General features: G+C 56.1%; 8 protein-coding genes across 8 annotated transcripts; 2 read left to right on the forward strand and 6 right to left on the reverse strand.

The window, feature by feature from the left end:
* Window positions 1–353: 353 nt before the first annotated feature.
* On the reverse strand, window positions 354–2,275 carry CH63R_08810 (Aldehyde dehydrogenase; the record flags this gene model as incomplete). Its single annotated transcript, XM_018303784.1, has 5 exons — window positions 354–1,331; window positions 1,396–1,592; window positions 1,670–1,869; window positions 1,963–2,156; window positions 2,243–2,275. The coding sequence occupies 5 exons, from the start codon at window positions 2,273–2,275 to the stop codon at window positions 354–356; spliced, it is 1,602 nt and encodes a 533-aa protein (XP_018155807.1).
* Window positions 2,276–2,887: 612 nt separating this feature from the next.
* On the reverse strand, window positions 2,888–4,290 carry CH63R_08811 (Nucleoside-diphosphate-sugar epimerase; the record flags this gene model as incomplete). Its single annotated transcript, XM_018303785.1, has 5 exons — window positions 2,888–3,151; window positions 3,241–3,710; window positions 3,821–3,898; window positions 3,969–4,174; window positions 4,274–4,290. The coding sequence occupies 5 exons, from the start codon at window positions 4,288–4,290 to the stop codon at window positions 2,888–2,890; spliced, it is 1,035 nt and encodes a 344-aa protein (XP_018155808.1).
* Window positions 4,291–5,640: 1,350 nt separating this feature from the next.
* CH63R_08812 (C6 transcription factor) lies at window positions 5,641–8,034 on the forward strand (the record flags this gene model as incomplete). The annotated part of the gene is made up of 2 exons (XM_018303786.1): window positions 5,641–7,008; window positions 7,066–8,034. The coding sequence occupies 2 exons, from the start codon at window positions 5,641–5,643 to the stop codon at window positions 8,032–8,034; spliced, it is 2,337 nt and encodes a 778-aa protein (XP_018155809.1).
* A 213-nt stretch (window positions 8,035–8,247) lies between these two features.
* Window positions 8,248–9,153, reverse strand: CH63R_08813 (Dihydrodipicolinate synthase; the record flags this gene model as incomplete). Its single annotated transcript, XM_018303787.1, has 1 exon — window positions 8,248–9,153. One exon carries the CDS (start codon window positions 9,151–9,153, stop codon window positions 8,248–8,250), a length of 906 nt encoding a protein of 301 aa, XP_018155810.1.
* A 1,070-nt stretch (window positions 9,154–10,223) lies between these two features.
* On the reverse strand, window positions 10,224–11,785 carry CH63R_08814 (2-hydroxy-acid oxidase; the record flags this gene model as incomplete). Its single annotated transcript, XM_018303788.1, has 8 exons — window positions 10,224–10,272; window positions 10,356–10,432; window positions 10,492–10,745; window positions 10,819–10,893; window positions 10,952–11,134; window positions 11,203–11,437; window positions 11,494–11,596; window positions 11,658–11,785. The coding sequence occupies 8 exons, from the start codon at window positions 11,783–11,785 to the stop codon at window positions 10,224–10,226; spliced, it is 1,104 nt and encodes a 367-aa protein (XP_018155811.1).
* A 3,356-nt stretch (window positions 11,786–15,141) lies between these two features.
* Window positions 15,142–16,094, reverse strand: CH63R_08815 (Ankyrin repeat-containing protein; the record flags this gene model as incomplete). Its single annotated transcript, XM_018303789.1, has 3 exons — window positions 15,142–15,240; window positions 15,335–15,596; window positions 15,655–16,094. 3 exons carry the CDS (start codon window positions 16,092–16,094, stop codon window positions 15,142–15,144), a joined length of 801 nt encoding a protein of 266 aa, XP_018155812.1.
* A 660-nt stretch (window positions 16,095–16,754) lies between these two features.
* On the reverse strand, window positions 16,755–18,023 carry CH63R_08816 (RNA recognition domain-containing protein; the record flags this gene model as incomplete). The annotated part of the gene is made up of 1 exon (XM_018303790.1): window positions 16,755–18,023. The coding sequence occupies one exon, from the start codon at window positions 18,021–18,023 to the stop codon at window positions 16,755–16,757; it is 1,269 nt and encodes a 422-aa protein (XP_018155813.1).
* A 2,271-nt stretch (window positions 18,024–20,294) lies between these two features.
* On the forward strand, window positions 20,295–21,128 carry CH63R_08817 (Tethering factor for nuclear proteasome STS1; the record flags this gene model as incomplete). The annotated part of the gene is made up of 1 exon (XM_018303791.1): window positions 20,295–21,128. One exon carries the CDS (start codon window positions 20,295–20,297, stop codon window positions 21,126–21,128), a length of 834 nt encoding a protein of 277 aa, XP_018155814.1.
* Between the last annotated feature and the right edge of the window lie 214 nt (window positions 21,129–21,342).

The raw sequence follows: 21,342 nt of genomic DNA on the forward strand, positions 1-21,342 counted from the left end.
ATCGGTGACAACGTTACGTAAGGTCTGCAACGAGGGCGTTTGCGGGGCTTTTAATTAACCAACTGAGCAATGAGAGGCTGAGATGACGGGAATGAGTTGCCGGACGCATGGCATGGCGTCATCTTCCGGTGTGGTTTTGGTTCCGAGCATTTACTTACTTACACATTGACAGCCAGTTCACACAGTTGTTTATTTCTTCAAGTGTGATGAATGGTAGGGTATCTGCACCCATCACGACATTAAGCTATACCAGACCTTGCCGGGCCTTTGGCGGGCGTCTGAACCTTACTTATCAGATCAGGAACCACAAAACATGCCTCGGTCGTTGTCGCCAAACCCTCAAAACTGCCTCATCACAGCCTGTTGCCCATGTTCACATGAACCGCCTTGATCTGGGTGTACGCCTCCAGTCCCGCCTCGCCGAGCTCCCGTCCGATGCCGCTCTGCTTCACGCCGCCAAAGGGAACCCTGGGGTCGCAGTCCTGACTGCTGTTGATCCAGACCATGCCGGACTCGATCTCGGCGGCAACGCGGTGCGCCCTCTCCAGGTCCGTCGTGAAGACCGCCGCGCCCAACCCGTAGACGCTGTCGTTCGCGACCTTGATCGCCTCGGCCTCCCCGCCGAACTTGCGGATGACGACGACGGGGCCGAAGATCTCCTCGCGCCAGATCCTCATGTCGCTGCGGACGTCCGTGAAGACCGTCGGCGAGACGTAGTAGCCCCTGCCGAGGTGCACCGGCCGCCCGCCCCCCGTCTGGACCGTCGCGCCCTCGTCGCGGCCGGCCTGGATGTACGACAGGACGCGCTCGTGCTGCTGCTTCGACACCTGCGGGCCCTGGTAGGTCTCCGGGTCCCACTGGTCGCCCACCTTGCTCGTCTTGTGGACCTCGTCGACGAAGCGGGCGACGAAGGCGTCGTAGATGTCCTGTTGGACGAGGATGCGTGAGGTGGCCGTGCAGATCTGGCCCTGGTTGGACATGATGCCCATATGCGACCACTTGACGGCCTGCTCGAGGTCCGCGTCGTTGAAGACCAAAAGAGGCGACTTCCCGCCCGTTTCGAAGGTGACGTTCTTCAACGTCGCCGACGCCATCTGCATGACGCTCGTCGCGGTGCCGGTTAATCCCGTGAACGCGACCTTGTCGACCAGCGGGTGCTGTACGAGCGCGGCACCGGCATCTTTACCCAGGCCGTTGATGAAGTTCACGACGCCGGGAGGAAACCCCGCTTCCTTGAAGAGGCGCCCGAAAACCAGTATGCTCAGCGGGGTCTGCTCGGCGGCCTTAGTACGACCGTGTTTCCGCAGGCGAGGGCTGGGCCAAGCTTCCACCTGGGATGATGCATTGTGTTAGTTGACTTGCGCTCCGGTAGCCCTGACGGGAATTGGGTTAGACGTACGTTGCCATCGAGAGTGGATAGTTCCATGGGATGATCTGCCCGATGACGCCGACGGGCTGCCGTACAGTGTAGGCAAACTTGTTCGGCAGGGCGATGGTCTGGCCGAATATCTTGTCGCACCACCCGCTGTAGTAGCGGATGACGCCCACTGCCTCGACGAGGTCGTTCGTCAATGCCTCGGTGTATGTCTTGCCTGGATCGGGGACGTGGTCAGTAGTCAACTAAAACAAGAAGGACGTCAACCATCGCGGGTATTCTGCCTCCTCTCACCATTGTCCCAGGCGTCGATGGTTGCAAGCAACTCCTTGTTGGACTCCATCAGATCGGCGAGGCGGGCCATGAGAATGCCCCTGTCCGAAGCTGCCAAGTCTTTCCACGCGGGGTCCTTCAACGCCGCAGCGGCGGCTCTCACTGCCTTGTCGACATCGTCGGCATTCGCCGCGTGGACTGACACGATTTCCTCCTCGGTGCTTGGGAGCGCCGTTCGTCAGTGTAACGCACAAGGTAAGGGGGACGGGGTTTGGCCACAGTGAGTGGAGTACGGGAGTAGGGACTGAACTCACGCCGGGTCAATGGAGGGGATGGTTTGCCCTGTGGATGAGGGCACGAATTCGTTGTTGATGAACAGGCCGGTTGGCTGAGTCCACTTCTGCCCGTTGGGCGCAGTGAGCTCGACGGCGAGATCTCCCATCCTATCTGCAATGTGCTTGAAGTATGCGGTGCGTGTGTTGGACGGACAAGAAGGATGGGGCTTCGTCTGTGATGTTTGAGATGGCGGATGGACGGTTCAGAAGATAAACTCCAGGGAAAGGGCCCCGTCGTACGCTATCAGGACCTGCTAACCTCTAGGTTTGGACTCGATACGAGGAACTTCATCCCGCTCGGGACGCTCGCTCGCTGCGTCACTCAGCGCGTCGGCATGGCCTGCCAGGGTGCTGAAGCTGCCCCTCCCCCGCTGTGGAGTGCCAGCAGAGCAGGTCATGGTCCAGTCAGTAGGTCATCCATCGGCCCGCGTTCCGGGGAGGTCTTGCTGACAGCACGGCATCCCGTTCAAGCTTCAAACGCAACGTGGACTCGGGTTTATCAACTGGGGTTCTCGGTCGCAGGTAGTTCGAACCAGAAAGGGTTGAATCCGCGGAAACTTACTACTTTATGAAGTTTCTAGGGAGCAATGTGCGTGTGCGTGTGCGTGAGAGAGAGAGGAGTGTGTGTGTGTGTGTATGTGTGTTGTGGACTCTCACTCCACTCCACTGACTGACGGTCTGAACACCTTAAGCTTACCCCCTCCAACAAAGATAACGGTCGTGCCCCTCACTCAAGATTGTACGGCAAGTTTACACTGATGACGGACGGGCCTCAAGAGTTAAAACGCATCAGGTTTCTTTCTCATTGAATGTCATTTTTGGACCGGGTTACTGAGACGCAAGTAACCCAAAACAAGTGCTACTACTCCTCAAATCTCACCCCTCTGGCCTACTACAGCTCTGCTCACAGGTTGCTTCGCTCCCTGGCAGACGCCTCCTCCGCCACGGCTCTGGGGATCTCATTCTCCAGGCTCTCCCCCGACGGCGCCCATCCCAGCACCTCCCTGCCCCGAAGCGCCTCGCTGCGCGCATTCGTCCCGTAGAGCACCGCTCCGTGCGGCAGCAGGCTGTTCGCCTCTTCGGGACCGACCACGTCGACCTCGCTGGTGGGGATAAGCCCTTGGTCGGCCGCCGCAGCGGCAACAAGCTTGGAGATTTCTCCAAAGGGCTGTGCGTGTGTTAGCGGGCAGTCGTCGACTGGTGCATGATGTATGTGTGGGTGAGTGGGTGGGTGAGTGGGCAGGGCTGTGAACTCACAATTTCTCCCACACCGGTCAAGTACAACCCGTTGGAATTCCAGACCTGCTCCTCGCCCTTGGCCTCGGCCGCCTTCTCGACCAGACGAAAGATCAGCCGGCTGACGTCCTGGACGTGCACGTTGCCCCATCGGCTGAGTCCCCTGCCCACCTGCACGCCGCGCCGGCGGTCCAGCGTCGCCTTGGCCAGCGACGGGATCTGGACGCTGCGCCGGTTGACGGGGCCGGTCCCCTTGCCGTAGATGATGGGGGGGAACACGAGCGCCGTGTTGATCTTGGGCTCGTCGGCGGCGACCTTGATGATGTAGTTGTCGACGCCGCGGCTCGGGTGTCCCTGGATGAAGGAGCGCAGCTCCGCGATCCCGGCGAGGTCGTTGAAGACGAGGTCGCTGGCCTCGCCCGGGCTGCGGGCTTTGTCGGCGACCTCACCGGCGGCGAGGGCGCTGGCGCCCGAGATTTGGATCCAATGCGCTGTGCTCGGTAGGTAGTCAGTAAGTACAGTACCGAAGACGAGGCAGTCAAGCTCGAGTAGCCCCTAACAAAGAGCCTCACGGCCTGGGTGTCCCATGTTTTTTACTCACCTGGCTTTTGTGCTGCTCTGGATGAAAGGGCCTTGTGAATGGTTTCAACGCTCTTCAGGTGGCCCGTTGTAGCCAAGTCTGCGGACACGCTGGGTCAACAACACTGGCGGCGGTAGCGGCGGCAGCTTTTGGGGGGAGAGGAACCTACGGACAACGATATCGGCATTGGAAGCTTCGCGAGTGATCGTGTCGACGTCGTCCAGTTCTCCCTCGACAATTTCGACCTTGGCGAAGGCATCCGTGACGAGCTTCCCCTTGCTGCCGTCGCGCACCAGCGCCCGAACGGCGTACTCGGGGTGCGACTCGGCGAGCAGGGAGAGGACGCTGCCTCCGATGTAGCCTGTGGCGCCAGTCCTGAACCCTTTTCGTGAGCGGGATGGCACACTGACTTACACGGCACACGCTGGGCCTGAAAGCCCCCGCCCCTGCGAGTACGGGGGATGATCAACTTACAAGAAAACCTTGGTCATTGTGTTTGAAGTTGAATCCTCTTGTGTGAAACTGGAATATTACGGATAGAAAGGAGGCAGTATAGAGAACCCGAGATCATACAAAATGCCACGTCCGAGGGCCTGAAGGATGCTTCTGGCTGGCGTATATGAGCAGCTCGGGCTGGCCTTCCGAACAGAGGGGGGTTCAAGCTCTGGGGCCGATTACCAATCTTCCCTTACTTACGGCGGATGCCCCGCGCATCACACAATCGCTGCTCCATCGCGTCACTGTAAGCATCATGGTTTCGCACCAATTGGCGATGGCCTTTTTCTCTCGGTTAGTCCACCCCAAGCAATTTCGAAGTAATGATGCCTTCGATGGATTTCTTTTCGATTGCTTTGCTTATTATACCATCTGCTTCCCCTTGGTTGCGTCTGGTACCTGGTTACCTTCAGCCTACGATAGCCGAACATTCGTCCCCCATTGATGCATGGTGCACGTCGGATCGCGAACAGAAAGACCTAGCCACACATGGACAGCAACAACACATCCTAACGTTCACAGAAGAGTCGTTCAGACTATGGAAGGGGGTGGTTTTTTCTAGCTTTTTTTTTTTAGATCAGTGGTTCATTTCTGTATGTCCCAGCGACAAGGCAACGAAAAACATAATCACCCATTGCCTAACACCGGCGGTCATATTGCCAGCCGCAACCAACCAACCACCTCTGGCCCTGAACTTCCAAATCGACTTACAAGATCCATGTCATTGCGGCGACATTACTCCAGTCGTCCTAACTCATCCAACCTTACAACAACACAAAGCACCTCCGATGTCCTTGCCATGCTTCTTCTCGGTAATTCTGACATGAAAAGATACAAGCTCAAACCCAAAGATGGGACGATGAGACGTATTCTTGGTGAGAGTCTGGTCCGTCAGTCAGTCAGTCCGAAGTTCAGAACTGGCAACATCCCGGGCCGGTATCAAGCGGCGTTCATCCCGGTCTCCACCACCCCGTTAGCGCCGAAGAGTGTTCATGCTGAACTCGCGGAAACCTTCCCAGATGGCAAAACCCAGGGGGAGGGCGCCGACAAAGATTGACCGCACCCTGTTTGTTGTGTCTGCCAACCTCTCTCTGATGGTTCGCGCCCGCCCTCGCCGAATCACGAGAGCAGCTCGTCCGTCGGTTATCGATGTCTGCAGCACGAAGAGAGCCTTGTCCTCATTCATCACCCGTTGGTTATGCCTTGAGTTACGCAGAAGCACGCAACAGTCAGGCCACTCGGGAAGACAAGCCTGAATTGTTCTTCGCCCCTTGACTTTCCTCCAACGACTTGTACCCAAGGCGAGATATCCTCGCTATCCCCTCCCCCCCGCCAACTCCCCGACAATGCCTGCCCGTCCAAAAACCAGGTCATCCAAATCCGGGACAACAACCCCGACCTCCAGAGGAAAGCCGGCAGGCAAAGCCGGCGCCAGCGCGAAGAAGGTCCCGCGCTCCAGGACCTTCACGGGTTGCCGCACCTGCCGAGGCCGCCACCTGAAATGCGACGAGGTCCGCCCCGTATGCTCGTCCTGCCGGCGCCTCAACCTCGTCTGCGAGGGCTACGACGCCCGGCTCCTGTGGGTTCCGGACCCCCTGTGCTCGACCGAGCAGAGGCAGAGCCATCGCGGCACTTCGTACCGGTATCCGCTTTTCACCGAGAAGGAGAGAAGCTCCATGAGCGTCGACATTGTGGATAGCATGGGGGACCGGGCCGCGGCCGACATCATCTTCGACATCGACGAGAGAGACGTCGTTGCTGGTGATGCTCCTCATCTCGCCGGTCCGTTCGGTGTGTTCAGGGCGTTCGAGGATTCCACAGCTCCAGGGTCTCCGCCATCAGATCCCTCCCCTTCGGGTAGTTCGCCCAACACCTCGCCCATCAGGACCTTGCCCGACGAAGAGGTTGGTGATACTGGCGAGGACGTCGAAGACGTCGAAGAAGTGACGTTAGAACCTTGGTCCGTCGACGACAACTCGCTGGCAATGGGGCCGTACTTTCCCCCAGGCTCTTTCTATGATTTCAATACAGATAGCATCCTCAACAGCACCAACCAGCCATGGACACACGGCGAGGGCACAGGCGATCTTACACAGATGATGGCCGTGGACGGCTCTGCTCTTGACTTTCTCTTCACCCCTACGTCGCCGCGCACACCAGACATGGCACATGCCGGACATGAACCAGCCGCCGAGGGCAGCACTCCGGAAGAACAAGACAGCGCACATGGATTCACAAGTACTCTCACATTTGAGCAGGGCCTGCCCGCTCAACGAAAGTCTCCTACCCCTTTCACTAACCATATGCCGGGTGTCGAGCCATGTCTGCCGGCACATGCGGCCTCCCTCTTGCGGTACTACAAGTCGATGGAGGAGTCGTCGTCGTCCGTCAAGGGCGTGAGGATATCGCCCTGGCAGCTCTGGCTTCTCCCCTGCGCCCTCGAGACTTTTGCCGAGCTGTCTCTGTGGAACACCACCTCCCACACTCGGCACAGCATTCTATGCACGCTGCTGGCGAAGAGCGCCTTTCACCTGCACCAATCGCTCAGCAAAGAAGGTAAAAAGGAGGCATCGCCATGGTTCGACATTGGGAGGAGCTACCAGAAAAGCGCCCAGTCTCACCTCAAGCTAGCGCTTCAAGGCGAGTCGGGCGAGCCAGGCCAGGCAAAGTACAACGAGATGCTCATCGCCATACTCGCCACGGCCATGGTATCGGTGAGGCCAAGTCACCTTTCACTATCATGGACATATTGTACTGACACTCTCTGCTAGGTGATGTACAACGGCTCCCGCGCGGTCAAGATCTTCCTCCTCGACGCCGAACGGCTCATCCGACTTCGTGGTCTCGCCATGCCGAAATCCTTCCACGTCCGCGTGCTGCACCACGTGTACACGCACTTGCGCGTGATAGCAGAGAGCACCGACATCGCCATCGACACCCCAAAGACCCAGGCCGAAGCGGCGACCGAGATGGCGGTGTCGCTTCGCAAGTTCCGCATCGCCGAGGACTCCCTCGGTGCGGACCTCGATCTCTCGCGGGAGAAGCCGGCCGAGGTCGGCTACTCCGACATCCACCTGGACATCTCCGGCCACTGGCCGGCCACGATGTACCCGGACATCTACGGCGTCCCGGAGTCCCTGATGACGCTGCTCTCCCAAACCATCAGCTTCGCCAACGAAAAGGTCAAGCTCGAGGCCATCGCCATGTACGACTCCCGGGTGTCCCTGGCGCTGCCTCGCCACATCAAGAAGCTGGAGCAGAACATCTGGTCCTGGTCGCTGGAGTCGAGGGACGTCGAAAGCGGGCCGAGCAGGCCGCGGGGGCTGGTCACCAAGGACACGCGGCTCGTCGACCACCCCGCCGTCAGGTCGCTGACGCTCGCCATGCACCAGGCCCTCATCATCTACTTCTACCGGCGCGTCCACAACCTGAGCGCCATGGTCGTGCAGGACTCGGTGCGCAAGACGCTCGACTTCATCCAGCCGTGCCTCGGCGAGACGGCGGACGACCACGACTTCGCGACGAGCATCGGGTGGGCGGGCTTCGTCGCCGCGTGCGAGGCCATGGGCCCCGACCTGCAGGAGAGGGGGCGCAAGGTTCTCGAAGCGATCGACAACAAGGGCGTCATCTTTGGGACCGACAAGCCCAGCACGCTGGCTCAGAGTGTGTGGGATAGGAGGAGGGAGACCGGGGACTGGACCCTGAGCTGGCCAGATCTGATGCCCACCGTGGCGAGATAAGAGCAATGATATTTTGTTTTTTGCTTGTATGGTGAAATCACAGTGCTAGCTTTGATTGTATTTCTCAGCTTTTGGTTCGTCACAAGTTGCGAAGCCTGAATATTGAATAGAGTCTTGGATCTTTGATGTTGACTGGACCAACATCTACGTGTTTACAAAAACACATCACACCTGTTTTCAGTTCATATCCTCAACATCAAGATCACCACAACTTTATGCCACGACATCAACTCCCGCATCCTTCAACAGTCTCGCAAACTCCTTCCGCGGCTCGCCCTCCAGCAGCCCAAAGGGCTTGCGCAGGCCCCCGGTCTCCCACCCCCGCAGCTCCATTCCCGTCTTGACGGCCGAGGCGTAGTTGTGAGACTCAAGAAACTTGCAGATGGGGAAGATCTTGGTCCACAGCTCCCTGCCCTTTCGCAAATCCCCCTCCTCGGCCACCGCGGTCCACAGCTCCGCGGACAGCTCCGGGATGATGTTGGTCGCCCCCCACACGGAGCCCTTGGCCCCGGCGGCCAGGCCGTAGAACGTCAGGGTGTCCCAGCCGTTGAAGGTTGTGACGCGCGACGTGCTCGCCGCGCTGAAGAGCAGCTCCGTCAGCGCGGGCGCGTTGCCTGACGTGTCCTTCAGATGCGTCACGCCCACCTCGGACAGCCCCGCGATCTCCGCGGGGGAGAGGCTGACGCCGCTCGCGGAGGGGATGTTGTAGTACACGATGGGCAGCCCGGACTCGTCGTGGATCTCCCCGAGCAGCTCGCGGAGCTGGGTCAGGTTGGGGGCGTCGTAGAACGGGGGCACGACCATCAGGGCGCTGGCCCCGACAGAGGCGGCGTGGACGGCGTGTTCCACGGCGCGGGCGGTGGAGAGGTCCCCGATGCCCGCGACAACAGGCACGCGGCCCGCGGCAGACTTTACGGTCTGCTCGACGAGGAGCTTGCGCTCTTCCGGGCTGAGGGTTGTGAACTCGCCGGTGCTGCCGCCGGGTACGAGGCCGTGGACGCCCGCTGCTATGAGGCGCTGAATGTGGGCGTCGAGAGCGGCAGTGTCGATGGACTTCTGGTCGGGAGTGAAAGGGGTGATGAGGGCGACGAGCACGCCCTTGAGCTCGCTGGGCGCCATTCTGAGAAAGTGATTAGAGGAAATGAATCTGGAAACTTTCTTCCCGGGAGTGTTTGAGGTGTAAGGGAGAGAACAGATGGGGTCGTATATGGGCTATTCTTTCAACAAGTTCAAGAACAACAGTGCTTTTTGGTGTAAGTGGGATGTCAAGGCCAGCCATATGTCTATAACGATCGGCTCGAACACCATATAAACAGCTCCCGAAAAGGATGATAGTGCCACCAAGTGTCGTTTGATGACAAAACCTTCCCGGTATCTTTTTGCTCTATGCAGCACGTAAAGCCGCGCGTAAACCTGCTAAGCAGCAACGCCGGAAGCGCTCCCGATCTCTCAGCACGATCCCATTTGAGCAGGCCTGCCTGTTCCGTCGGGCCGTCACCGTTGCCCCTCATCGCATGTGTGGAAATGGCTTGTATGAATGGCGGGGTAAACTGGGAAAGGCCGACAGGAATAGCAACGTCACAGATTCTACACTTTCTTAGTACTGGATATGATACCGCGGCAGACGCCCTGGAGAGGTGTCATCTTCGCGGAGAAAGCGCGGGGTTGGGCCGGCGGCGAAGCGGCGACGTGGGTCTCCGTCGCGGAAACCTTCCTCGGAACCGGCTCGGCTTAAACGGTAGCACGCCGCGCCGAAACATGTCCTCGAAGGCAGAAACAGCAACACGTTCGGTCTTGGTAATTTTGTGCTATTTCCAGATCGCTAGGCCGGGAAAGGCAGATCAGGTCATTGCGGAGGTCCATGTAACACACTGTCTATGTAAGGCTTCTTGTCTTGATCAGGCGTCTGGATTTGGCTGTCATGGGCCAGCGCGATGTCGTCGGCCTGAGGAAGTCTTGTCTCTTCATATCTGATGAAGAGAAATCACCAGTTTGATCTACACATTCGCCGCCTGGGCTCACATTGACGAATTCAGATCGGGTTACACTTAGTTCATGGCGGTTCACTGTACGGTTGTATTTATTTGGAAATAATAGATGCAGGGTCACCTTCCTAAGTCTTCAGATTCTTTGATAGTCCCATTGCGTAACGGGGGAAAAAATGCTTTCCAACGTAACGGACATGCTTCTCAGAGCTTCGCCAACACCCCATTGCCATTCAGATATGCTACATGCCCCCTGGAGATATCTTTAATAGTCCGGCATCTAAATCATCCATGTCAGTCTTTGACAATCGGCTGCATACGCCTTGTCCAACTTACCCTGCAAGTGCCATGGTGACCTTGAATTCGTACTGAAGAATCTTGAGAGCGAGCTCGACACCTTCCTGCCCATTGTACTGCATGGCATATTATCAGCATGTGTTCAAGATCCGACCCCATGCTTGCAACCACTTACCGCTAGTCCCCAGATGGGGATCCTTCCCACAAAGCAGTGTGATGCGCCGAGGGCAAGCGCTTTGAAGATGTCGGTGCCGCGCCGGATGCCGCCGTCAACGGCGATGGGAATCTTTCCGGCCGCGACTGGTGCACAGAGTCGCAAGACGTCAAGTGTTGCGGGCACGCCGTCCAATTGTCGGCCGCCGTGGTTCGAGATTATTACACCGTCGAGGCCGTGTCTTATTGCGAGAGCAACGTCGTCGGGAGTGTATACTTGTTACGGCAAGCTTCGTCAGTATAATAGCCGCCGGGTCACAGTTCGATCCCATGCAGTCCGTGTTCTTACCGCCTTTGAGCCACAGCTGAAGCTTTGTGTGCTTCTTGAGCCAAGGAATCGCCGAGTCCCAATCCAGAGACGGGTCTAGTTATCGGGTTCAGTCAGGCGTGCTCGAAAGAATTCGTTTCATGACAGTTCTTACCAAAATCATGTCGGCTTGTAAGATGACCGTCGTTCGTCTCGCCACTCAGCTCGCTCTTCCCATCGGACAACAGGTTCGGCCACCCGACGCCGTCAGGGAGACAGAAGTTGTTCCTGTACTCGTTCAATCGACGACCCAGCAGGGGGGTGTCGACCGAGAGGAAGATGGCCTTGTATCCGGATGCTATGCAGACACATCAATTTCCAATTTCTCGAGCCCACCAAATTTAAGATGATGATGACCAAACGTACCCTCTGCTCTTCGTAGAATCTGTAACGTTGTCTCGCGATCCCTGAGCACGCATAACTGCATCACGTACGGGTTGCCGGCTCCTTGCGCTGCTACGTTCTCCATGGACTCCGTCGCGTAGGATGATAACGCCATGCAAATGTTCAGCTTCGCAGCTGCACGGGATGTTGCCAGCTCGCCGTCGGGATGCGCCATCCGGTGCATTGCCGCAGGGCTAAACCCAAGGGGAAAGGACACCTGAGTGGTCGTTAGCAATGAGCCAAGGCGATGCGGAGACTTGGTAGCAGTTCTACCTTGGTCCCGAAAATTGTGGTTGACATGTCAATGTTATCCACGTTCACAAGAATCCGCGGCATGATCTTATACCGGTTGTAAGCTTCCTCGTTGTCGCGTAGTCTATGTGGCGATGTCTTTCAGAACCCCATCAATTATACAAAGCCGTCTTCTCAAAACTTACGACACAAGATCCATGGCGCCTTCGTTGTAGTAGTCTCTGTACATTTTCGGAAGCTTCTTGCTCCCCAGTTCCATCAAGTCGCGGATGGTATGGACCTTGGTGTCCCATGTTGCGCCGCGGTTTGCCATGACTGACGGGCTTTTTGTGATTTGTAGATATGCCGTTGGCCACTGTGAGGAGTCCCGTTTTGAGATCGATGAATCAGTACTGGCAAGTCGAGGTACTAGGCTGGTAGTGAGAGCCGGGCTTTTCGGACGATATTATAACCAAAAACATCCACGAGAAGACAATGAGACTCGCAATATTATATCCATCTCAACTGATGCGACGGCCTATATCAAGCAAGCTATCACTGACCTTCCTGCACTGGTCGGAAGTTCCACTGTCCGAAGCTAGGTCCCAATGCCGTCTTACAAGGGGAAGCGGATGCACACGTTCACACAAGGTGAGTTATCAGAACAAGGCAGCCGTGCCATACTTCTGACATGTCAGTTTCTTGACTTGCCGTTTTGGGTGTATGGCTCCCGATTTGTCTATCTCGCCCACGACTGCAGCAATTGATTGAGAGGCGTGCTAGGGGAGCTCGCGGAAAGTTGCCAACCCTGCAACCCACACTCTGCATACCTGATCAAGCGTTTTAAATGAGCATTTCAACTTGGTGATGCTTGAAATCCTTCAAGAAACTACCCTGGGGTTTTCTCGAAGCCATCTTGAGCAGATTGTGTTCGTCAAGATATGTCTTCCGGAAGGGAAGAGTTGAAAGCCAAGGTACTGACAATCAATCAGTAGAAGCTCTTGCGTGGACTAGCTTGAGGTAATCCATGAAATAAGGTTGAGCATATTGCCTTCTTCACCAAAGGTGCAGACCATCGCAAAGTTCAGATGAAGAAAGTCAAGAGAGCGATCACGGCAGTACTCAATAATGAACAATATCGAGTTGTATTCGAGCTGGATCCATGCCTGTCCCTCGCACATTTGTGTGGTAAGACATCTAGGGTAGGCGGTGACAGTGAAAATGCTGCGACAGTTGTCTAACAAGAGAATGCACCGCCTGGTCTCTTACAAACAGTTCAACCAAACCTCCATTATTCAACCAATGCGTCTAGACGCCGACACCAATATTCAACTTGAGACTCATCATCCGTTTCTGATCCCTCCTCGGCTTCGATCTCCAGAACTACACCAAGCTCCCTAGCCCCCGCGATATCCTGTTCCGTCAGAACCTGATCTTCAATCTCGCCCAACACTTCATCCATTCTAGTTGCCCACTGTGTCCGAAAGAACTCTGCTAAAGAGCAGTCTGCCTTGTCAAGTTTACCCTCAAACTCAATGATCAAATCTTCCAATCGTGCAAGTTCAACAGCTTCCTCCTCGCGGATCTCTTGGATTTCGCTCTCTTCGGGTTTCTTGAGAACTCGGCTCCAGTCCTCCCCGCCATTTCCATCGGAGACCCAATGTCTACAGCAAGTGTGCTGGAGACGAAGAGCGGCAAAAGTGCAAGCCCGAAGACAGACGGACTTGATCTTGCGAGGGATGTCCCATCCATCTTCTATAGAAATACATCTCTCGTGTATTTCTTTTGTAAGTTCTTCCTGCGTGCCTCTCTCGACACACAGCTCAAGCACTGTTTTCCACATCTTCGTGTACGGATGGCAGCCATCACTCGAGCAACCACAGATGCACTCGTCCAGACCCGTTTCATAATTTGTCAACCTTCTGGCCAGCTCCGCAAGTTCTCGACGTGGGTTTTTTCTTGGTTCGAAGCTGTAACGGAGGTCGGAGAAGACATAATGTGCAGCGATGCTCCCAATGTCGACAATGCCCGAGATTGGTTTTTCTAGACTTGCACCATGTTCGACAAGCCAAGTCGAATGCTCGACGTTGTTTTGGATACACAAGGGAGTCAAGCCATCGTCGTTGGGAACGTCAATGTCCTGGAACCCTTTAGAATATAGTGCCTCCGCTAATGGGACGGTGTCGACTATGGTGCTTGCGTGGCCAATGTAATGATACATTGAACCTGGCACCAGTTTCCAAAAGAAGTCATCGGAATTGGCCTCCGTCATGAGCTGAGGTGGCACCTTGACTCCAACGGCCGCGAGTGCCTCCACTACTTCTCCAGTGTAGTAGTCCAGAACTTGTGGCTCGCGAAGAGCTAGTCGATCTATGTCGTGAGGCTTGAGCCATGCAACGGCAAGTTCCTTCAGTTGTTGTCGTCGGTCTCTCAAGGTTTCGATTGTGAGGTCTCGTGCCCGCCAAGATGCTCTGGCAAGTCCTGGTAGCCAAAAAATGATGAAAATGATGGAATCCGTGACTGCTCTCCTGACACAGTCGCTATCGACTTCAAGAAGAAGCTTGACTGAATCTGCGCAAGGGCAGGTGTCGAGACATTCCACTGTTATCGGGCTGGTGCAGATGTCGCCGCTCCGGTACAGAGCTAAAACAAGGACCATTCTGTCGATACCGTACTTTTGAAGAATTGACTCTCCGAAACGGTTCAGAATGATGCGCAAGCCTTCAGTCCACCCCACGAGATGATGCAGTATACTATCTCCGAATGCATCTCGTGTGGACAAGTCGGGAGGAGAAGGATCTCTGCTTAGATTTTCAAGTAAAGACTGCTTGTCATGCTTGAAAATTGGCTCAAGGGGGTGGCCTTCATACACTGTGTATCTTTAGTAACCAAACTACCGACGGAATCGGTCTTGGATAGTTGATTGATAATTTCTCACATTTCGTCATCCTCCACGAGTTTACTGGATTTGTATGCCACAGTAGCTTTCTGCCCATGGATGCTAGGGGGTCGCCTGCCCATTGAATGTCCAAGTCGAACAATGAGTCTTCTGGATAGAGAAGATCGAATTCTTTCTGTATTACCGAGTCATCACAGTTATTCATGAGAGATGATAAGAATGCGGCTTGGAATGGCAGTCTAACAGATCAGTCAGTGGGTAAAGAGCGAATAGAGAGGGCTCAGGGCTCCACGTTACAAACCTTCCAGACCTTCCTGGTCTGTCTCGGGGCACATTAGCTTTTACAAGGAAGTCCAATACAGCACTCTGTTGCTTAATATAGGAACTTTTCAAACTGTCGACGACATCATGTAACAAATTGTCGCCTGCGCTGTTGACATCTGAAGGCAACGATGTCTTCGCAACAAACGTTGCCTGTAGGGTTTTAATACATCGTCGAACCAGTTCTGTGGATTCCTTCTCACTCCATTCATGATGCCAGAATGCAGTTCCTAGTATATGAATGGCCTGGAAAGCTGGGCTTTGGTTGCGGATGTTGCAGTATTTGATGACTGGCGAAATTCCAAAACCACCTGCTCCCGAGGTGGATGACATTGTCAGAGTGACAGCTGTCGACACCAGTTTCCGGAAGAGTCTGACTGATATCCCTGCAGACCAGTTGCTCGTCTTGTCGACATCGAACGCTGCAAATGGGCAATCATTCAGATGTGCCCTTTTGACGACGTCCTTCTTCAAGATGAAAGCTGGGCCGAATTGGTGTTTCCTGTGTCGTGTGACTCGGCGGGCGTTGCAACGGCAGTACGATTCGGGGTAGATGCTGAGAGTATCGTCTGAAGATCTCATTGCCAAGCTGGACCTGGCCTCGGAGTAGGATGATTGATGTACTGAAATTGACGACTCCACGACTTCCACGTTGTCACAGACCCTCTTCAGCGTGTCCGGCTTCGACACCATTCTTGGCAAAAGCGCTCCCGCGCCGGAAGAAGACAATGCGCTCATCATGGAGGCCAGTTCAGCGATGCCCTCCATGATGGCCTGGTTGTCTTGCCGTGACAGCATGGTTGTTTCCCTCAGCTCCACGATGGAAGTTCGCATCTCCACGCTCGTCTCGGAGAATCCCTGTGCTAGTGTGCCCAGGGTCGTCTCCATCCCTCGGAGGGAGTCGTTGCTGTCGAACGATACCTCGCTGTTGCCGATGTTAGCAAATTGGTGTCTTAATCACGCGGAACTGAGGGGAGTTGTACAGTCCGGCAAGATGCAGGGCACCTTGCAGCGCCTCGTTCGCCCTCTCCAGTCGGCTGTCAAGGAGATTCAGGTGATCCCTGCGGAAGGGGTAGAGCAGCCTCTTCTCCTGTTCTTTGAACTTCGCCACGACAGACTTGGACGATACCGGAGGCGCTTCAATGCGGATCTTCTTCACGTACGCTTCCAGAAGTGACAGCTCGGTGTTTGCCGCTGAAATGTTCTCCTGAAGTGCTGCCGTGTTCGCACTAGGTAACGAGGCGAGTCGTCCGCGGATGGATTCCGTCTGCTTCAGCAGAATCTCGGTGGTCTTGCAGTGTCGAACGGTGGATGCGATGTCTTCTTTGCGACCTTGGATCCCGCCGAGGTAGACGTTGATGCCGGAACATACTTGCAGCCCCAGCGACACCACGCCCACGATGGTTCCCACTAATTCGGCCATGGGTTCGGGATAGAACAGAAACGAGGACAGAGATTAGAGTAGTGCAATGAGGGTATTGTGCGTGTTTGACATGTTCTGCGCAGAGACGACAGGATCACGGGTGTGTCGAGGGGAGGCATGAGCGAGGAGTTGCACATAATGACCCCTCTCGGGCCCTTTTGGATTACCATCAGGCTGGCGAATCGGCAGCGTCGACGTGTAAGGACAGCTTGGCAGGCATTCATCGAGGCAGATTTGGCGGCACAGCCTGCAGCTTACTGTCCTCTGTATGGCCCAGTCACAGACCTATTGAGATCCTCCTTCGGCTTCCTCGCCGCCAAAGTCGAGGACGCCCCGAGTTGTTGGCCATTCAAATTCATGTTTTGCCATTTCCATCGGTGGCGGTTGGGCGGGCTATTATCACTGTCCACTTACGGCAGTGTTAGAGTGACGATGGACTTCTTGACACGAACATAGCAACCAATGGCAATCAATCACCTTGACTGATTCCTTGTAATGATTATCTGTGTATTAGATCAGAGAGTTTTGAAAATATCAAAAAAAATCACTAATGGACATTTGCAAGGTCACCTCCATCGGTACCGTACATCATGTCTCTCATATCGTGATCACACGGTAACTCAGCCTGGTTGCTCCAAATCGACACCTGCGTATTGCTCGCTAGTCAAACGTAATCTTGGTACCCGTATGCTTCGCCGCCGCGCCCGTCAATCTCGCGACCAAGATGTCGTCCTGCGCCTTGAGCTCGCCCGCCGCCGGCTTCGGCTTCTCTGTCCTCGGGGGACGGGGCGCCCTCGGCTTCCTCTCCTCCGCCGGCGCACCCTCGGCGCCGTCGGCACCTTCGGCACCCTCTCCATTCTGCTGCTGTTGCCTCTTAGGCGCGTCCTTGCCGAAGCGCTTCTTGTACCGCGTCTGGTCGTCCTCGGCGAGCTCGATCTTCAGCATGCGGCCGAGCAGCTTGTTGACCCACCACTTCCTCATCTTGAACCGCGGCTCCTCGGCGGCGGCCCCCTTCTTCTCCTTCGCCGCATCGTCGTCTCCCTCGGCCTCCTCCATATCTTCGTCGCCGTCCTTGTCCTTGGGGGCCTCGACGAAGTCGTCTTCGGTCTCAATCTCCTCCTTAATCTTGACGAAGCCTTTGACGGCCCAGCCGGCCGACTCGGGCTCGCGGAACTTGACCCAGCCATAGCCCTTGCATTTGCCCGTGTCCTCGAACGTCGCGACCTTAACCCAGTCGATCTGCCCGCACTTTTCGAAATGTTGCCACACGTCGTCGTCAGTCGTCTTGAAGCTGAGGTTGCCGATGAAGATCTTGCTGCTCTTGGGCACCTCCTCCTTGGCTGCAGCGGCAGCGGCGGCGGCCGTCTCCTCCTCCTTCTTCGGCCGGCCCTCGAACGACTTGGAGTCCTTGATCAAGAGCTTGCGGTGGCCCAGCTCGGCCTCGGTCAGGGCAATGGCGGCGACCTTGGGCGCGACATCGTTGAAGTCGACGTAGGCGAAGCCCTTATTGGAGGGCTTGTCGCGGCCAGCCTGCTTGGTGGTGGGCAAGTGCAGCCTCGTGATAGACTCTTCGGTGATCATCTCGCCCGAGTTAGCGATGAGCCACTTGCGCAGCTCGTCGGCGGTGACGAAGAAAGGCAGGTTGCCGATCCACACGCCGTGCTCGGAGCGGGCCTTGACGGCCTGCTCCTTCTCCTCCTTCTCCTTCTTTTTGGCCTCCCTCTCATCGTCGCTGTCGACCTTGGGGGGCAGCTTCTTGCCCTTCTTCAGCAGACGCTTGGCGCGCTTCGAGGGTGGCTCTGGGGCCTCGAGGTCGACCTCGATCTCGTCGACGGCGACCGACTTGCGCTTCTTGGACTCGGGGGATTGTGATGTCGCATCTTCGGTCTCGGGCCTCTTAGAGGGCTTCTCTGCTTCGGTGGTGGCCATGGCGAGTGTGTAGTGTATTCTGGGATGTTCCAGAACCGGTCGCTTTAGAATCAGTTTATTCAGTGGAAGCGACTATGAGAATCTTCCTTCAGGACCCTTCGCCGCATTGTACCCTTGGCCCCGAATTTTTTTTTCTTGTTCTTGGATTAGCATCCGCAATCGATAAGGCGATAAGGAACAAAGTGGATACGATGGGTGTTCCAATAAAATATGGGGACTTTAGGTGCTCAGTGCTCGCTGCTCACCGAGGCTGACCATGATGGGTCCAGGTCAGGGGAAGAGTACTGTGGGATGTACCAGTACCTGCTCAGCGACATCTTTGGGCTGCAAAGAGCTGACTCTACTGAGGGTCTGAGGTGGTTGGTCTTTCGACCAAAATCGTGCCCTGCATTCGTTTTGCTGCGTCTTCAGTAGTATGTGTGACTAAGATGCGGATAACAGCCGAGAAGCCAAGATGGAGAAGAAAATACGGTGACTGAGACCCTTTTTAGGGGTATCGTTTTGTCTCGTCTCTCTCCCTCTCACCTGGCGTGCTCACAGTGGAATTGTAGTATTTTGACTCGGGAAACCACAGCATAATACAGCGTTGTCGAGCAACGCACGTGAGGGGGATACGAGTGCCAATTAAGCACCGCAGTGAGGGGCATCCACATCCGTAGCCGGGGAGTTCCAGGCTCTCTCTTCAGGGGATATTGGCACTTTAACGGGCTGGAGGGGTTGACGATGTTCATGGATGATGATGCGAAATGGGGCGACCCGCGCGCGACCCGCTCCGAGTTGAAGATTCAGCGGCGCATCAACGCCTTTTCGGGTCTGCCAAGCCACGTTCAGCCACCCAGGCCGCCGCTCGAGGCAAAAGCTGTCGAGCTGGCCTGAATCCCCGCGGAGCATAGCTGAGAAAAAGTGGAGTGGGAGAGAAGAAGAAGAAGAATAGGATGCAGCACACGACAATAATCCCGAGGCCACTTGTGTACTCGAGAGGTAGGGTACCTAGGTAGGAGGCAGGGAGAAAAAGACAAGAAAGTGTCTAGCTCCAAAAGTAGCAAGCAGAGACCGCCACACAACCGCCAGGCGCCAAAGCCAACGCCGTCGGGTCGGTGGATCCTCCGTCATCCACTCAAGTGCGGGTTCTTGTTAACAGAGGTGGATCCACCAGTTGGCAGCCAGCCAGACGAAACCGCCAATGGCCGCCATCCAGAATCCCATGCCCCCTGGTCACAACAATCGAGGTAGCGCATGTACCTCTACATGGTCTTGTCCATGCAGCTTCTCGTCCATCTCCTAAGACTGATGTTTCGGCATCGGGCACCACCCATCGCCCTTGACCGCTCTTGTTTGATATTACAGGCGGCCTGCAGCTGCCCCGACCCAGTGGCACAGCATCCTCTGAGGTGGTGTTCCCGGCCCAGCTCGGTCCAATGACAGGGTATTCCTCCAACTTCTCCCATATCCTTACAGAGTGCACTAGGTAGGTAGGTACCTAGGTACTCCAGTGTCGGGTGCTCTGCTCTGCACACAGAGTGGATGGGTGGAGAGCAAAGCCAGCCAACGCACGTTGCTTAGCTGGGTCACAGTGGTCCAGTGATCCAGTTCCAGCAACAAACCCGACACCTCGAGTGCAAGGTCCAGCATGTCCAAGGCCTGAAGAGAGGCGCCAAAGAAGGAAAGGCTCCTCTTTTTTTCCCTCTCATCTCCATCTCTCCCCCCTTCACATTCCCGCTCCCTCGCTCCAGCCCAGCCCAGCACTCGCCTCCATCGTCCCTTCTTCTCCTTTGCCCAAATCCTGCTTCTCTTTTCCCCTCACATTCACACTCTCACAACACACCCACAGTCAATCGGTCAAACAACACCGCCTCTTCCCGACCTTCCGTATCCTTCCTGACACCACTACTCAACCCCTCAAATCAATCAAAGCATCTGAGTTTCTGGTTTCACCTGGACTGTTGTCGTCGTCGCCCGTTGGTCGTAAGCGTCGTCGTCACCAGAGTCATTCATATAGCAGGGAATCCCGCCAGACTCAACCCAAACATGAATGTGTTGCTATCGCCACAACCGCCTCTCTTCCAGCACCCCCACGAAGCCAACCGCATTTCTCCCTCTCGTTCTTGTGAGTATTCCTCTTTTGCATCCCTTTTCCTTTTTTCTTGGGGGGAGGTGGGCTATCCCCCCCCCCTCGCCTTCCCCCGTGCAGGCAAATTTCTGGCACGCCCGAAACCCAACGACTCGTGCATGCCGACGCTAACCCAGAACCCAGTGAGCCCATTTCACAACATGGCCACCACAAGCCGCAAACGCAAGGCTGACGAGGATGGCGACGAGATGTCGTTGTCCCCCCGAAGTTCCCCATCCGCCTCATCGAGACAACTGCAGCGCCCCTCAAAAAAGGTTCGCTCCAACGAGCTGGTCGGCCGACCGCTGTCGCTTCCCCGGATGCTGGAAACCCTGGACCCGACAGCCGTACGAGCCCTCCTCGTGCGAATCTGCGAGCGACACCCGGAAATCGGCCAGGAAGTGATCAGCAGCGCCCCTCGCCCGACCGTCGCTGCCGCACACGGCGTCTTGCAGGAGTATCAGGAGAAGATGAAGGCCGCCATTCCCTACGGCGAAACTAGTGCCGACTACACATACTACCGCGTCAAGGCCCCCCTGACGGCCCTCATCGACGCCCTCCTCGATTTCACCCCCCAGTACCTCCCGCCAAACGAAACCCAAACCACCGTCTCGCTGCAATATCTGGACGGTGCTACCAAGATCATCCACGCTCTCCCCGACTGGGAGCCCCAGCAGTACCGACACCACAAGGAGAATGCATACGACGAGATCTCCAAGGCCTGGGCCTTGGTCATCAATGAGGCGGCCAAGCGTGGCGGCGGTCTGAGTCTGCACACGGGAGGATGGGACCAGACCCTGGCGAAACACCACGAGATCTCAGGCGGACGTATGGGCACGGCTATGAACTCGATGGCCACGAGTGTCAGCTGGATGGCACATGGGGGCTCCTCGAACGGACAGCAGCCTGGAAACCCATCGTCGGATCCGAACTCGATTCTCAACCAGCTCATGTCCGGCACGTACGGTGCACCCGTGCGTGTCGGGCCTTGGTAGAGGCGGGAAGAAGGGAGCTAACCAACCCGCATACATGTCAATACACGGGGGGGCAACAAGAGAAATTCGGCACCCGCCGCAGCATGAGGCATCGACCCCTGGTCGATCGCATCGCCAACTGGACATATCACGACGACTATAACGACGGTTTTCTTTTCCCATGTCCGCTTTTCTTCATTACTTCGTTCAGCATCGGGCGGCAAACGGCATAGAC

Source organism: Colletotrichum higginsianum, chromosome 6 (genome assembly GCF_001672515.1).
Source record: "Colletotrichum higginsianum IMI 349063 chromosome 6, whole genome shotgun sequence".
NCBI lineage: Eukaryota > Fungi > Ascomycota > Sordariomycetes > Glomerellales > Glomerellaceae > Colletotrichum > Colletotrichum higginsianum.